General features: G+C 38.0%; 2 protein-coding genes across 7 annotated transcripts; both read left to right on the top strand.

Annotated features, from left to right (window-relative positions):
* Nucleotides 1-112: 112 nt before the first annotated feature.
* Nucleotides 113-3,954, top strand: LOC107264203. The gene is made up of 4 exons (XM_015732211.2): nt 113-254; nt 666-1,106; nt 1,170-1,567; nt 1,753-3,954. Exons 2-4 carry the CDS (start codon nt 680-682, stop codon nt 1,960-1,962), a joined length of 1,035 nt encoding a protein of 344 aa, XP_015587697.1. The 5' UTR covers nt 113-254; nt 666-679; the 3' UTR covers nt 1,963-3,954.
* Nucleotides 3,955-4,391: 437 nt separating this feature from the next.
* On the top strand, nt 4,392-15,205 carry LOC107264335 (pyruvate carboxylase, mitochondrial). Of its 6 annotated transcripts, none has more exons than XM_015732486.2 (12): nt 4,392-4,547; nt 8,736-9,036; nt 9,285-9,755; nt 9,815-10,026; nt 10,094-10,296; nt 10,368-10,629; nt 10,694-11,012; nt 11,662-11,712; nt 11,856-12,323; nt 12,406-12,795; nt 12,880-13,712; nt 13,794-15,205. In XM_015732486.2, the coding sequence occupies exons 2-12, from the start codon at nt 8,901-8,903 to the stop codon at nt 14,040-14,042; spliced, it is 3,594 nt and encodes a 1,197-aa protein (XP_015587972.1). In that variant the 5' UTR covers nt 4,392-4,547; nt 8,736-8,900; the 3' UTR covers nt 14,043-15,205. The 6 variants fall into 6 exon arrangements, with proteins under 6 accessions (XP_015587972.1, XP_015587975.1, XP_024937127.1 ...); XM_025081359.1 differs by lacking the exon at nt 4,392-4,547 and adding an exon at nt 5,743-5,761; XM_025081358.1 differs by lacking the exon at nt 4,392-4,547 and adding an exon at nt 7,201-7,416.
* Nucleotides 15,206-16,296: the final 1,091 nt, after the last annotated feature.

Consider the following 16,296-nt stretch of genomic DNA (forward strand, 5'->3'; position numbering starts at 1 on the left):
TGTAATTATCTCCCTTGCACTTATTTCCGTTCGAAATTGTATTATCTACCGGAAATAAACAAAGCGCATGCGCAGCTCGATTTCATCCCTACGTGCTGAAAAAAGGCGCCTGCGCGTCTTCCAAGCGCAGATACATATTTCCTCACAGGCGAGGTTCTCCCTGTCCCGGATAATCACGTACGCTCTGACAACTCGCTTGAAAAAACGCGGATAAAAAATAATATAGCGTCACAATCTTATCACCAATACATATCGTAAGTACACCTAATAAATAAATACCTACCTCATACATAAGACGAACTGTAGAAGATTCAGTATCGTGCTCCAATCATTACAAATACAGACGATTGAAGATTATTTGTTTTTACCCTTTTGGATTAATCGAACAGACAAAAAATTACTACCAAAGAAATCCCTTATATCTACATTACATTCTCTTCTCAATTTTGCTTATACAAGCAATCTTGCCGGTAAGCAGAGTTTGCAAATAATTTTGTGTAACAAAAATGTCAATATCGATTGCTTTCCGGTATCCTATCTTGAGTCTCTTGTGGATTTTGAAGGGTGCGTGTATACACAACCACCCTCATTGCAATCACGTAAAATCAATTAACAGAAGCCATGGCAGAACGAGAAAAGTTAATTGAGTCCTTCTTTAATTTCAGTAATAATTTCCAAGATGTACAAAACAGTACGCAAGGGCGATACCAGCCTTCAATACACAATTCTCCCCCAAACGGACCAGTTCAATGCCAGTGGGTTTCCGCCAGCTGGAAATAAGCCACGACCAAAAATCATCAAATACACTATGGGGACACTGATGATACTAATAATATTGTCCTGCGTCGCGACGCCCTTTCTAATGAATCAAAACGACCACAATCTATTTGCTGGTACGATCCTGGCAATGGGCCGAGTGGATCAGGATGTCTTTACGAACGCAAAAGGCAAAGGTCAAGAGCGTAGCACAGATGCGGAAAAGAGTAGGACCATCGGTACCCTGAAAAATACACCAGATGATTTTGACAGAAGGAAAGATAACGAAGATACAACCTCGACAGGCAATTTTATAGAGAAGGAAAACATTACAGAGGCGACAGTCAAAGGTAATTAATGAATTAATAAAATATATCTGATCATTAAATTTCGTATTAATTAATCATTCACAGGCCTAACCTCATCATCGTCGTCTCTGAGAACTACAGCAGCTTCGTTATCTAGTACTCAAAAAATTTTATCAGCTCTAAGCACTGCTATGCCTACAGACACAATCCTGTCATCGAGTACACCAGTGGATTTAATTTCATCCTTATCATCGACCAAAGTACCTTCGAATCCTTCTAGAAAGTTACCCAGGGTCACTTTAAAGTTACGAGAAAATGAAACCATACCCCAAATGTACATGAAGGCCGGTATAGCCTCTTACAAGAAGGGTAACATCACGACAAGCGTTCTGGCCCACGGTTTGAGTCTCGAGGGTCTCATCTTCAAGACTCCCGAAGGAACGATAAAACCGTGGCAGCAAAAGTGGCCGTTCGCCGAAGGGTCTTCGTACTTCCAGTGGAAGGTCAGTAACACGAAGTCGAATTGAGATCAGGACACGTGCACAAATATTGATCGCGTTGCAGCAGAGCTATGCAAAGCAGAAGCTCGATCGTGAAACCAGACCGTAGTATCAACGTCACTGAAGCGTCTTATAGTAGCCGTTATATAAGGTGTCAAGAAAGTACCTTTAATAAAATAATTTTTCAGGGTATCAACCAGGTATCCGTCAAGGTCTACGTAGTACTTGCATACCTGGCAGTTTTGGCAATAGCGAGCTTCGTCCTGATGTTCTACGTGCACAGAAGAGCGTCCAGGGTCCATCGAAAAAATCTTGAAGAACCGGAAGTGGACGGTCAGGAAGAGGACAAATCCACGTTACTAGGAGCTGAGACTAAGGATGCCGAAGAGAAGGAGTAATCCGGTTACTCATTTCGATTTTCAAAAAAAAATCATCCTATACTTAGACTACTAATCGCCTATTTGTACAACACATCAGTTAGGGTTAGGTCTTCCACGCGAAATTTTGACAGTGGCGATCTTGACTTCATTCGAATCCTTCAAATTTTAATGAAAAATTTGAAATGACTCTTTGAACTTGAGCCCTTGGTCACGTGGCACCCCTTTCGATTGTACTGTTCGTACGGTACTGCGCATGGCTCTCACTGCTTTGAACCAATGGAACTGTAGAGGCGAATACGAGGGAACGTAATTAATGAAGAATCGGAGATAACGGGTGGGAGAAAAATTTAACAGTTTTATCTGTGTGCTCACTATTTTTTACTCGTTGCTAGGAAACTATAAGGACAGCGCTAATGGCGCTTTCTATATAATGTGTCACGACTGTTTATCATGATGGTTGGTTATTTCTAGAATTTCTTTTGGTCTTATTCTTTCACTCGAATTCTGTCATTGGCACATTCGTTATGTAATGGTAAATTTAGTATGACGCGTATACGTATCTTCGCTTGTGATAAAACAATGACAGGTCGAATATTCAAAACAAAGTTTCATTACGGAAATTTTTTCTTGTCATCGTTGAAAGGAAGAGCGTCCCGATGCCTTGCGTGGTGCTTTCGTAAGGTTATGTTTGATTTACATGATAAATCTGACGATTATGGAATTTGAGGTTATCATTTTTATTTTTTATTACACGATGATCATCAGCGTGATCTTGCTCGGATACCGTTTATTGGTAAATTAAGGCAATTTATGAAGGTAACAGTCACGTATATTATTACTAATCGTGTGAACTTGAGGTACCAAGTATTTTGGGGCTTACGGGGCCTTTTCAAAGAGGCGACACTGACGTTTGCACGTGATATTGATAAGACGTTTATAAACATTATGAAGTGTTTAAGAAAATTTTGTGTAATGGCGACGGGAAGAAATAAGGTTTATGTTGTTGTTGAGAATTTCCTTGTCATCTTTTTTGTTGTCTTTTTGTCATCTGGAAAGAGGGGGGATTTAAGGGGGAGTGTATGAGTATGGGAGAAAGGAGGGACAGAAAAGTAGGAGAATTAAAATATTAATTTATGGCGTTTGTTTGGATTCTGTTTGAGTTAATTTTTTTTATCCCATAGAAACGTGGGATATTTCATAATTAGCTTCGATTGATATGGGAGTTAATGATTATTGAACAATTTTAAATACTGGTGGCGCGTGGTTAAGATTTATAAACGCAAGGAACTTATAGCCATTGTAAAAATCCAACTTCAATGATGTTTAGAGATTTTTTGGATTGTATTAAAAAAAATGAAGGACTCGCGTAATGATTATTTTTTAATTAGATTATAACGTACAGGTCAAAGCAAATGATCAGCAGGTATTACTATTATACTGTCATACAGAATTTTCAGGATTTAATATTTACCTACCTGAGATCCTGTAGTCAGGAACTCATGGGACACATTAGATGGGAATTTCCGTACAAAGATAATGTTCGATGCACTGTTGAGAAAACCAAAGAATAAAAACAAGACACTTAAACGCGGTAGCTGAAAGAGATATGACGGTTATCGTTTCTATTTTGAAGATTGTATTTTTTTAACTTTATTAATTTTCGACTTCCACGTATAATTATATCGTAATAAATTATTGTATATACCCTAATATGGGATCGTACAATGGGAAATAGACATCTCCTGATTTCATGTCGTACTTAATAATTGGAAAAAAAAATGGGAATTTCTTTCCCATTATGCGATTCACGTTGCATTAGCTAGCTTAGGTAGGCCAAATAATTCTATGTATATAATTAATACTGTATGTCATGACAATTACGATACAGTTATCGATTATGGTGTTTATTATTGAAAATTGAATTGTTAATTGAAGTTGGGAAAGAATAGCTCACGCCTAATTAGGGCCTATAAGTGTATAAAAATTAATAAAATATTAAAAGATACCTAAGGTCTCGTCTTATTCGATTCAATGCGCATGCGCCAAGTGGTAATACCAAAAAAAACAGAGACCGGTTTTGTCTGTTTTTCATCGGTAAATATTTACCACCATACGATCCATTTCTTAAACCAGTGTATTCGAAATTTTATTTGATAAAAATTCTCACATTCCCTAATTAATCAAACGAGTGGAGTTCTCGTTTTATCGACGTACGGTTAAAAATTCTTGAAGTTATATTTATAAAATTACAGTCATTCTTTGTTTCTGTTAAATTAGCTAATATTACAATTTTTCCTTATGTTCCAAGAAATCATTTCATTTTACTCAAAAGATATTCTACGTACTAGCTTTGTCACTGCTTTATCAACCGGCTTTTATAATGAGTGATACCACAATACTATTCTCAATAAGTATTTCAATATTTCTCGAAAAGATGGCGGCAGTATCTATCATGGCGCATGCATGGTGAACGTACACACTCGCACTCCTCTATTTCCGTAGAGGTCGAACGCGTGTGCCAGGATATTTACCAAACAAGATTTTAGTACGGTTTGGGCTTTTGCCGGACGACGTAGTCCACCTTCTTTCCGTCGATTATCACTGTGAGTATCTTATATTTCGTAATTTTTTAAATTAAAACAATAGTGCAATTCATATTAACGAACAAAAGCCGCATGACAATTGCTGTCAATATACATAATCTCTTGCGTGCGTCTTGTGCACCATGAAGAGCTGCGTAATATCGTATCTAGTAACAATTAAATTTTGTATATTTTCAAAACCCAACAAAAACGTTACTAACGACTTTAAGTGACAAACTTTACCGAAACTACATTTTACCTCGGAATAATATTATTCACAAATGTCTCAATCGTCTTGTTGACGTTCTCCCTGGTTCTTTTATAATTTTTTCACATATTCGTGCACGCCAAAATTGCTAACAGAATACACATCACTGATAAAACAGATCTAGTGCATAGTTTTATTAGCTATATGTATAACCTTGATTGAAATCACAGAAGACTAACGCATTGTCTTTACTTTTCATTGAACCCATTCACGAGGTTCGCATATACGCCAATTCATCCACCTTGTGTATACATGCACTGAGTCAAGAAGTTCCCAATGGCATCAAACAAACCAATAAACGTGCTAGTCATTATACATTATAATCAACGTCAATAATTTCGAATTTAATAATATATATCAGACCATGATATTACGGAAGAATCTTTTACATATTACGAATAAAACTAAAGGAAGTACGTTGAGCTAAGATTGATTAAAAGATTCACGCTATATTTTTAACGTTATTTTTAATGGCCGCGAAATCGTATCTTGGCAATCCACCCCAGATCAGCTGTTTCGGACAGCTTTCTATCCTTCGTCCCGATCGATACGCCAAAGCACATCAAGCTACGTGATTACATGCGTATGGATTTATGTACATATATCGTAACACAACATGCGTAGGGAAGCCAAACGTTTTGAAAGGAAGCCAAAAATTGGTTGATTTCTTAAAAAGTATACTGTGATGAAGATACGTTCTGGATTGGAATTTCGACAGGAGGTTACCGAGAGTTGATAAGCATGGTCAATTAATTAATTATATGATTAAATTATAAATACTCAATTAATATTAAAGGTGGGAAACACTTGGATAATAATTTATGTATTTTTTAAACATACAAACTTTATACCTTCTATACTCGAAATTGATTACAAGTCTATATGGCAGTAATGACTAATACGTGGGTAAACAATGACTTGACTATGATATCGTTGATTGCAGCAAGAGCACCAACTGTCAAAATTGGTAAGTAAATTTCGTACAGGTGTCATCGTAAATCGAAAATATTTGATCAAACACATATGCAGATATAAGTTTTAGTCCAATGTATAATCAAGTTACGATAAACTGTCACATTTTTTCTTCGACTTTCAAATCCGAGTCGCAGAAACGAATCTTGTCAGATATTTGTTTACGTATAACACGACGTTATTGCGGAACGTGACTTTACACGTAGGGTAATTAATGATATGGCGCAATCTGCCAAAACTTGATGATACATTAAAAAACAGCTCATGGCAATTAGGAATTATTCAAACAGCCATCATATCGTACTTTCATATCCCTCAATCGAATATCATGCAGCCGGTATGAATTCTCTTTGTACATACAGTATACAGATCATGTATAAACGTGGGTTCGGCATGTTTATTTCGGGGTCATCGGTTCAAATGATTACCCGGTCAATACGTAATCGCGTGACATAATCATGCAGTGCTTTTAGATAAGTTTACAAATTTTGTTATAAAAATTACCGTCGTTAAATATCAATATTAGGATACGATTTACTACCCAGAATCCTTTACGATCAAAATGGCTGACTTCATTGTTGATCGGTGAATGGTTGAATTTTTGTTTCTTGGTCTCGTCTCGTTATTAACCTTAGAATATAATATAACGTAAGTCAAAATAATGTAATTGATTTGACGTAATCGATATACCGTCAAGATTAGGTTATGTAGGATTACCTCAGTCGATATTACATTGTGAAACTCGATATCAATCATTCCCTATCCGAAGTCAAGTTCAGACTTTGAAACGGTATAGGGAAAAATGAGTTAGGAACCGGCAGGATACTTTGAGATTGAATAAAAAAATTTCAAAACTAAAAATTTCTTAAGCACCTCACTTGTTGATTTCTCGAACACAGGATTCTGATCTTATAATCGCATTGACTTCCCGATTTCCCTTGGATTCGAAATACATTCGTACAGCATATAACCGGTTCGTTTTATGGTATTTTACGAAAGCTAACCTAACTTCATGTTTTGCTATCGCGCTCTAATACACATTTTATTTTTATAAATACCCTAAATCCTCATGTTTTCTCTTATCAGTGCAGTTGATACGATAGAAAAACATCTATCCAAATCTTTTTCTCCACTTATCTAAATGCCGTCTAGTACGCGCACTACGTCGATCGAATATACAGTACAATAATTCGCTGAATATCTGAAGCAATTGTCAAAATCACTATTCAGTTGTCTCAATTGATAGTTATTGGCCTTGAGGAGGTCTCGTTTCTATTAATCCCATAGCCAGTACCTATCCTAGCGTGATTCTGGTTCCTAACGATAATAACAACAGACTGCAACTACATTCCCAAAGTACTACCCATATTTTCCAGTAACAACGTCCGATGTACAAGCAGCTGCATGGTTGCGCAATATTTGAAAGTGAAACAGGGCTAAGTGCGGTCGTTGGTACACTTTTATTTCACCCGACCGTCAGCGCCATGGGAACCCGCCTATGCGCCTCTTTTTTTCCACCCTGAGGCGTGTTCACTGGGACGACAAAAATACGGCAGACGGTCGCTCGGCGTTCGCTACCAATCGCACGTTTCCGACAATGAAGCATACAAAAGTCTCTCCGCAAACGACGCCAATCTAAAACAACCACAAGTATCTAATCTTTAGTATCTAAATAGTTATCCAAAACATTGTTCCTAACTCGCGCTCAAAATCAGACGCAATATTTTATCTGACAATAACAAGCAACTCGTAGCGTCGTTAATTCGATTCCGTCAGTTGTCATTTAACGAGCATCCGTTATAGCGTTATCTTCGATTCGATCAATTGTTTTTCCTGATCACTCCATGTTTTCTGCATTCTTATCAATATATTTCTCCATGAATCAGACGACCTAAGCAACACGTAATTGACAGGACCCCTTATATCAACGACTGATGCATCACTCCCGTAGACTTTTCCAGAACAATCGTACTATCTGTCAGTATTCCATTTCTAGGCATGAATATTCATTCTCGTGCCTCAGATTAGGACACTTAGTTTCACATGGCAGTAAGTAGCATAACATTGTGAAACTTGGACGTCTGCCTAAGTCCAAACAGTGACCTTACAACATTGCACTCGCTTTGGTAGACCGTCTGCCCAAGTAACGTTCAATGAATTCAAATACTCGTCCAATATTATGTACAACTTTAGAAAATTGTTATCTTCATCCAGTACTCATATATATATTTCTCTTCGTGTTTTTATAACTAGTTCAAAATGGCTTTCGCATTTCAAAACATTCAAGACTGACGCTCGTTATCGTCCTATCGTTAAACCTTCCATGATTCTTTTTGGTATCGCGAGAAATATGTGACGTAAAATTCCGTCTGTTATGACTGGCTGCAGTCTTGTGACTGTTCGTGCGAGATACCGCAGTCCTGGATCTTTGAACGACCAGAGTTCGCGATGACGTGGGTCAGGTACTCGGGGTATCCTAAAAGTTGGACAATTGTCAAGATATTTATAATGTTCCGCATGGGTCGTGTACGTTTCTTAGAGACGTTTGCAAAGATTGTGACTGGCTTTTAGATATGCGACGCGGACGAATTTAAATAATACTTATTTTTTTACTGTGCAAGTAAATAATAAAGTAGCGACAATAAACCGCTGAGCGAAACGCATCGCGCGTCTTAATGAGCCGCGACATTTAATGGAGATATGGAATTGCAAATTGGACGTCGTCTCCGGGGTACAGAGTCTAAAGTTGCATAAGGAAAGTCGACGGAATACGGTGGCCTATTGTGGAAGTCAGTTTACATTACGAGCGACTGAAAGTGTTTGTTACGTACAGTTGGGAATGATGTATTCTAGCATTGGAAATATATATATATATATATATATATATACATATATATATCATATGGAAAGCCGGAGTGCATTTTGTTGATTTTATTGCTTACCAGTTGCCGTTTCTTTTTTGCTTATAGAAATTCGGCGTCGTCAGGGTCCAGCGCGTCGAGATCAAATTTTTAGTAGACTACCAGAAGAGGAAACATCCTGAGCTCGACCGTACTCGAGGAGTTTCAAGGGATAAGTGACCAGGAAAGGAAATCGATAATTATTGAAAGGAGGAATTAAGTTAATTTAAAAAAATGTATACTACGCACAGAGCTTGCAGCGCTCTGTCCAAGCAGAGATTGACACTTCAGACCTGGAACATTACAAAGAGAAGTTGTGCGAGCGATGTCGAGTACAGACCGATTAGGAGTGTCCTGGTTGCTAATAGAGGTATTGACTGATAACAAATTTAAGTAGATATTGATTTAGACTTATACCGATTCAACCAAAAATGAGCAATCGGTTGGCCTTTGGCACTGAGTTAACTGCGCATTCCTTAGAAGAGCTTTCTGATAAGAGCTGCAGTGGCTGAACCTTGTGAAAGCCACTGATAAATTCAATTGGTAGCAGTGAGGTTGTAAAATATATAAAGTCAAGATTGGTTGATAGATATGACAAGTTGGATATTTTGTTTACAGGTGAAATCGCCATTCGCGTTTTTCGAGCATGTAACGAGCTTGGAATTCGATCCGTGGCTATTTACTCGGAACAGGATAAAATGCAGATGCACAGACAAAAGGCTGATGAAGGCTATGTTGTGGGACGTGGACTGCCACCTGTTCAAGCTTATCTGAACATTCCTGAAATCATCAGAATAGCCAAGGAGAATGACGTGGATGCCATTCATCCTGGTTATGGATTTCTTTCTGAGAGATCAGATTTCGCCCAGGCCGTTATAGATGCTGGGATCAGATTTATTGGTCCAAGTCCTAAGGTTGTACAGCAGATGGGTGATAAGGTGGCGGCTAGACAGGCAGCAATTGGAGCTGAGGTGCCTATAGTACCTGGTACCGACGGACCTGTTACTTCTTCGGACGAAGCTATGGAGTTCTGTATGAAACATGGACTTCCGGTTATCTTCAAAGCTGCCTATGGTGGCGGTGGAAGAGGTACTACTCCTTAAATTGAATCTGCGAATTGGCAAATGATCTTTATTTACTTTAATCAGGTATGAGAGTCGTTAGACAGATGGAAGAGGTACGTGAGATGTTTGATCGTGCTTCGTCTGAAGCTGCTGCTGCTTTCGGAAATGGGGCTATGTTCATTGAGAAATTTATTGAGAGACCAAGGCATATTGAAGTGCAGTTACTTGGTGACCAAGCTGGAAATGTAGTGCATCTTTATGAACGTGACTGCTCGGTTCAACGTCGTCATCAGAAGGTAATCAGGATCAGTAAGATTTAATTTAAATATTTAATGATCATACCAATCAATTTACCTAATCCAGGTTGTCGAAATTGCACCAGCGCCAAGACTGGATCCTAAAGTTCGAGACAAGATGACGCAGCATGCTGTCAAATTAGCAAAATATGTTAATTATTCTAATGCTGGGACCGTAGAGTTCCTAGCTGACGAGACTGGCAATTTCTATTTTATAGAAGTCAATGCAAGACTCCAGGTAGAGCACACAGTTACAGAAGAGATCACTGGGTAAGGATTACATAAAGTAAATCAGATAATTAATCAGTATGTCGGTATTCAAAATATTATTTTAATTATAGAATTGATTTGGTCCAATCACAAATTCGTGTTGCTGAGGGCATGACCCTGCCGGAACTTGGAATGACGCAAGACAAGATCAAGCCTCAAGGATTCGCTATTCAGTGTCGTGTGACAACCGAAGATCCTGCTAAGAATTTCCAACCGGATACTGGAAGGATAGAAGTCTTCCGATCAGGAGAGGGTATGGGTATCCGATTGGACAGTGCATCTGCTTTCGCAGGCGCCATTATCTCACCTTACTACGATTCTCTTCTTGTTAAGGTAATGTCAAGTACATGATAAATCTTCTTGGGATACTTACGACTGTTTTCGCTTCTCCTTTCAGGTCATAGCGCATGCTGCTGATCTTCAATCGTCGTGTGCCAAAATGAATCGTGCTTTGCGCGAATTTCGTGTGCGCGGCGTTAAGACAAATATACCATTTCTACTGAACGTACTTGAGAATCAAAAATTCCTTAATGGCATTGTCGATACTTATTTCATTGACGAAAATCCACAGTTATTCCAATTTCAACAGAGCCAAAATCGTGCCCAGAAACTTCTTAATTATTTGGGTTCAGTTTTGGTGAACGGTCCTAGCACGCCGTTGGCTACGTCACTTAAACCAGCTGAAATAAAACCACATATACCTCAGATTGCGATAGGTATGTTTTATCTTCTTAGTAATTAAGATAACGGTATTATTTAGCAATACTAAAATTCATTATTAATATTTACCCTGATATCATGGTACGTCATACGCACAAGCTGGCTCAGTTGCACTCGTAGTAGAATAAGAGGCAGATCAACGAAATGCTTTTACACATGGATCATCAGATTGAAGGATTTGATAAGCTTTACATAATTTATCTGGAGGATTTTTACTTATTTTCAAGTGATTGCCAATCTCTTTTAAATTTCATTAATTTTATGTCGTTTAATTATATAATGTATATACAGAAGCCGTTGGTGAAGCATATCCTTCAAATGTCTCTTATTCATTTAAAATTCTTATTTTTTACGTATATTTGAATGAATACACAGGCATGGCGTTCTGTTTATGTCAGTAGATCGAGAAAAAAGGACAGTTGCACATAATACATTGTATTCTAATAATTTATAATCGTTCATTATTAAGTGTAACTGATTTTTAAGCTTTCGCAAACCGGAAATGGTACACTTTTTTCAGTCATGATCTGATACATACCGTTGTTTCCAGAAGTAACTTAGAAATTGATTTTTCCCCTTCATTTGTATTGCATCCACCAACATTGACGGCATGCTTTTATTATTTTTCTTTGACGATTCTTTTAGACTTTGCTAAGCTTGCAGCAGCCGAAGATGCCAATGACGTAGACGCTGCAAGTAAGTCTAAAATCATATTTTTATGTATAAGTTATAATTATTAGGCTGCATAATGCACCTGGAACATCAAGCTAAAACTCCATTATGGATGGTCAGTTTCTTAAAAATTCATTGCCTAACTGGTAAATCGCACCGGGTTCTAGGTGTTCTGGAACCACCAAAGGGTCTACGTCATATCCTGAAGGAACAGGGTCCTGAAGCTTTTGCTAAAGCTGTGCGTGCACATAAAGGACTCCTACTCATGGATACGACGTTCCGTGATGCTCATCAATCTCTCCTGGCGACACGCGTCAGGTCCCACGACCTACTTCAGATTTCGCCATACGTTACTCACAAATTCAACAATCTCTATTCCATGGAAAATTGGGGTGGAGCTACCTTCGACGTCGCCCTGAGATTCCTTCACGAGTGTCCTTGGGAACGACTAGAGGATATGCGCAAGGCAATTCCTAATATTCCCTTCCAGATGCTTCTGCGTGGTGCTAACGCAGTGGGATACACTAATTATCCTGACAACGTCGTGTATAAATTCTGTGAGCTAGCTGTACAGTCAGGAATGGACGTTTTCAGGGTATTTGACTCTCTGAATTACCTTCCCAATCTAATCCTTGGTAAGAATCCTCTGAGGAATTTATTATATTGTGCTGGAACAATGTACAGATTAGGTGCTAAACGATTATATTAATTTTTTAGGAATGGAAGCTGCTGGTAAGGCTGGTGGTGTAGTGGAAGCAGCAATTTCCTATACTGGAGATGTCAGCGACCCAAATCGTACCAAGTATAATCTTAAATATTACACCGATTTGGCTGATGAACTTGTAAAGGCTGGTACTCATGTCCTGTGTATTAAGGACATGGCTGGTCTCTTAAAACCAGAGGCGGCTGGATTACTAATCGATGCTATAAGACAGAAACAGCCTGACGTTCCTATTCATATTCATACGCATGACACTGCTGGAGCTGGTGTCGCATCTATGTTAGCTTGTGCCAAAAGCGGTGCTGATGTCGTGGATGTTGCTGTGGATAGTATGTCTGGAATGACCAGTCAGCCATCCATGGGAGCAATTGTTGCTTCTCTTCAAGGTGCCATTAATCGTTATTTCAATATACAATTTACGTTAATATCTTTTATATCAAATATGTATTAATATTTATTTACAATTTTAGGAACGCAGTACGACACGAAATTAGATCTAGCTGACATCTCTGAATATTCTGCCTACTGGGAACAAACTAGAACACTGTACGGTCCATTTGAATGTACAACGACAATGAGATCCGGAAATGCAGACGTGTACCTGAATGAAATACCTGGTGGCCAGTATACCAATCTACAATTCCAAGCATATTCCTTAGGTCTAGGCGAGTTCTTTGAAGATGTTAAGAAAGCGTACCGGGAGGCTAATCTTCTTCTTGGTGATATAATCAAGGTCACACCAAGCTCAAAGGTCGTGGGTGACTTTGCACAATTTATGGTTCAGAATAAACTCACGGCCGACGACGTACTGAAAAAAGCTGAGGAATTGTCCTTCCCTAAATCCGTCGTCGAGTTCCTTCAAGGTGCCATTGGTGAACCTTATGGAGGTTTCCCTGAGCCATTGAGATCTAAAGTTCTGAAGGATATGCCACGTGTAAAGGGAAGGCCAGGTGCTAGTCTGAAACCTCTCGACTTCAAAGCCCTCAAAGAACAGCTCAAGGAATCTCATCCTGGTGTCACGGATAAGGACGTCATGTCAGCAGCGTTATATCCTGAGGTGACGAACGACTTTCTAAACTTCAAGGAAACGTATGGTCCTGTCGACAAACTCGAAACCAGGATATTCCTGACTGGACCTAAGGTGGGTGAAGAGTTCGAGGTGACTATTGAGAAAGGAAAGACTTTGGGCATCAAGACACTTGCCATGGCTGAAGATTTGACCCCGAATGGCGAACGAGAAGTCTTCTTCGAGATGAATGGTCAGCTCAGGTCCGTCTTCATCAAGGACAAGGAAGCTGTCAAGGTAGCGACCAAAATATAATTTTTGTACTTTAGACAGAAAACTGCTACATTTACTTAATTATTTCGTTTCTGTGATCTTCAGGAATTACACATTCATCCCAAAGCCGCCAAAGGTGATAAAAATCAAGTAGGAGCACCTATGCCGGGTACAGTCATTGACATCAGAGTGAAGGTCGGCGATACTGTGGAAAAGGGAGCAGCCCTGGTAGTTTTATCAGCTATGAAAATGGAAATGGTTGTTCAGGCACCTAAAGCAGGAAAGATCAAAACCCTTGACATTACTCAGGGAATGAAATTAGAGGGTGATGACCTTCTCTTGACTATCGAGTAAAACTTGTAAAAAGATAACAAGATATTTTGTATAAGTCGAGCTAGTCTCGTGGATGAACTAAGCTACTTCAATCAAACGTGTTTGCTTACCATGAAGTATAAAAAAAGTGATGAAACTTCAACGGTAATTGAAATAGTCACCTTGTCATCAGGATATTTTTATTTTTATTGATGTTACAAACTGGATAATGATACTCTTACAGGGTAAATATTTTATTTGTGTACATTAAAGTAGCTTGGGACAATGCTGAAGGTGCTACTACTCAAAGTTCAATTCGTTATAGCATACTGCCAATGATAGATTATCGTCGAACAATGTAAAATCATTGTATCATGAATTGATATAATCTCGATACGGATCGTATGTACATCTTGACATCTAGCGTAACCATAACGATACGGGATTACTTATATCAATTAATTTTTCAAGTGCCCTAGGATCGATCGATTGCCATGTTAATTGAGTTTGCTAATTGTGAGAGTCTTAAGAATGATCTAGGCTCGTTAAGTCAGATGATCGATCGATCCTAAATTAAAAACTTGTTATTATCGAAACACTCGTGTCATCTGCAATTATTGTAAACAAAAATTCGGATAAAAGCACAGCTGCCTCGAGTGCTTTGATTCGTTGACACAAATGCATGACGTACACAAATAATTCGCAATTATCATCAGTTAAACAGCGTTTATTTTAGCGGGATGAGCCAAACGAGAGGGCTTAATTTTCGTCTCTTCATCTTTTAGGAATTTTTATTTTGTAGATATATTTTAATTTGAACCGCGTTCTTTCTGCGGGCAAATTCTTTTCGAGAGAATTTTTCCTTCCGATGAATAATCATTCTTGATGTTAATTATCGTTTGATAGCTTTATGTAATGTATATGTATATTGCATTGATCGTTAATTAATTTTAAGCATTGGGTTCATTTTATAATTGTATATAGCTGAATCGGCTTACCCTATTGTATGTGAAAATTGTTATTTACATTTATTTAAGGAATTTACATCGCCTGGTCAAACTCAAGGAACATAAACCATAGCCAGTTGATATCGCGGTTTTTGCGATATTAATATATTATATTATCACTGTACATTCATACGATGTCTATTAGATATATTTATATAGAAGCCAGTCTTCGAATAAAATCTCATTTACTTATAAAAATTCAAGAAGTCACACATTATAACTATTACGCACATACCTATCTATTTAATTAAGGTCAGAGATGAGAAGATTGCTGATGAGCCGATTTTCATGTTCCAAGTTTTATTTCGGTGTCGACGCGTCACCTGCATTACTGACGCACATTCATTTTTCCAATAATTTTCTTTCAGTATGTTCGGGGTCGCAGCGTGACCTGATTGAAGAAAACAGAAATAATACCCAGCCTTTATTTCTATCTTCCTTTCTGTCTTCATGCTACACTCTGTTCCCTCTCACTTTCCATTGTAATTGTCTTACTTGGCCTGTTCCTTTGGTTGGATCGAGCATATTCAGTCAAGAAGTAGAAAAGTAAGGAATAAAGGCAGAAAAATGGAGAAGTGGTAAGGAAAAAGATAAGTAAAAAAGTAGAGAATAAAAGATAAAGAAATAAGGAAAGTTGGAAATGGTTAGGAGGGGTGCTTCCAAGAGACCAGAATAGGAGACCGGCTCGAGTAAAAATGAGCGTTCCGAGTTCGGACGCTGCCTTTGGCGCTCCCCCCACTTCCCGGCTTCAAAATTCGTCGAGTACTGCGCGCACACAATTTTCGTCAACTTCCAGTAATACTTTGAAATATTCTTGGTCAGGATTTCAAATTTCTAAGTGTTAGTATCGAACTATATTGATTAAAATAATTATTTTAATATTCCAAACACTCAATTTATTAATATTTCAATTTGAGCGTTATTTTCGACATTTTACAATTTCAATTGAATTTTTATCTACTCCGATATTTTGCAAGATTTTCATTTAGCCTCAATTTTATATTTTTAATAAAGTTCAAAAGTACGTCAAGATTCAATAATATTTAGTAAAATTTGGAAAGCTTTATTCAATGTTTAGAATATTTAATATTTCAGTGCAAGTGATTTTTTCCGACTTCTTCTCCCGGGTTATCCAGCTATTCGTCAATCGCAAAGGTTTATTTGGCATTGGCAATGAAAATTACATAAAAATCAGGATTCTCAAAGAGTAAAAATACCGTGATCAATGTTCAACTGCCTACGTCATGGTATGATAATTTCGGGATCATTATAATACAATGTTCATATTC

This window comes from Cephus cinctus, unplaced genomic scaffold (genome assembly GCF_000341935.2).
Source record: "Cephus cinctus unplaced genomic scaffold, Ccin1 Ccin1_scaffold0168, whole genome shotgun sequence".
Lineage (NCBI taxonomy): Eukaryota > Metazoa > Arthropoda > Insecta > Hymenoptera > Cephidae > Cephus > Cephus cinctus.

Excerpts from the sequence above, each read along its gene's own strand:
- LOC107264203 (XM_015732211.2), top strand. The coding sequence starts at position 680 with ATGTACAAAACAGTACGCAAGGGCGATACCAGCCTTCAATACACAATT. Across the intron at positions 1,107-1,169 it reads TACAGAGGCGACAGTCAAAG|GCCTAACCTCATCATCGTCG; the intron begins GTAATTAATGAA and ends AATCATTCACAG. Across the intron at positions 1,568-1,752 it reads CTTCGTACTTCCAGTGGAAG|GGTATCAACCAGGTATCCGT; the intron begins GTCAGTAACACG and ends ATAATTTTTCAG.
- LOC107264335 (XM_015732486.2), top strand. The coding sequence starts at position 8,901 with ATGTATACTACGCACAGAGCTTGCAGCGCTCTGTCCAAGCAGAGATTG. Across the intron at positions 11,013-11,661 it reads TATACCTCAGATTGCGATAG|ACTTTGCTAAGCTTGCAGCA; the intron begins GTATGTTTTATC and ends CGATTCTTTTAG. Across the intron at positions 13,713-13,793 it reads AGGACAAGGAAGCTGTCAAG|GAATTACACATTCATCCCAA; the intron begins GTAGCGACCAAA and ends TGTGATCTTCAG.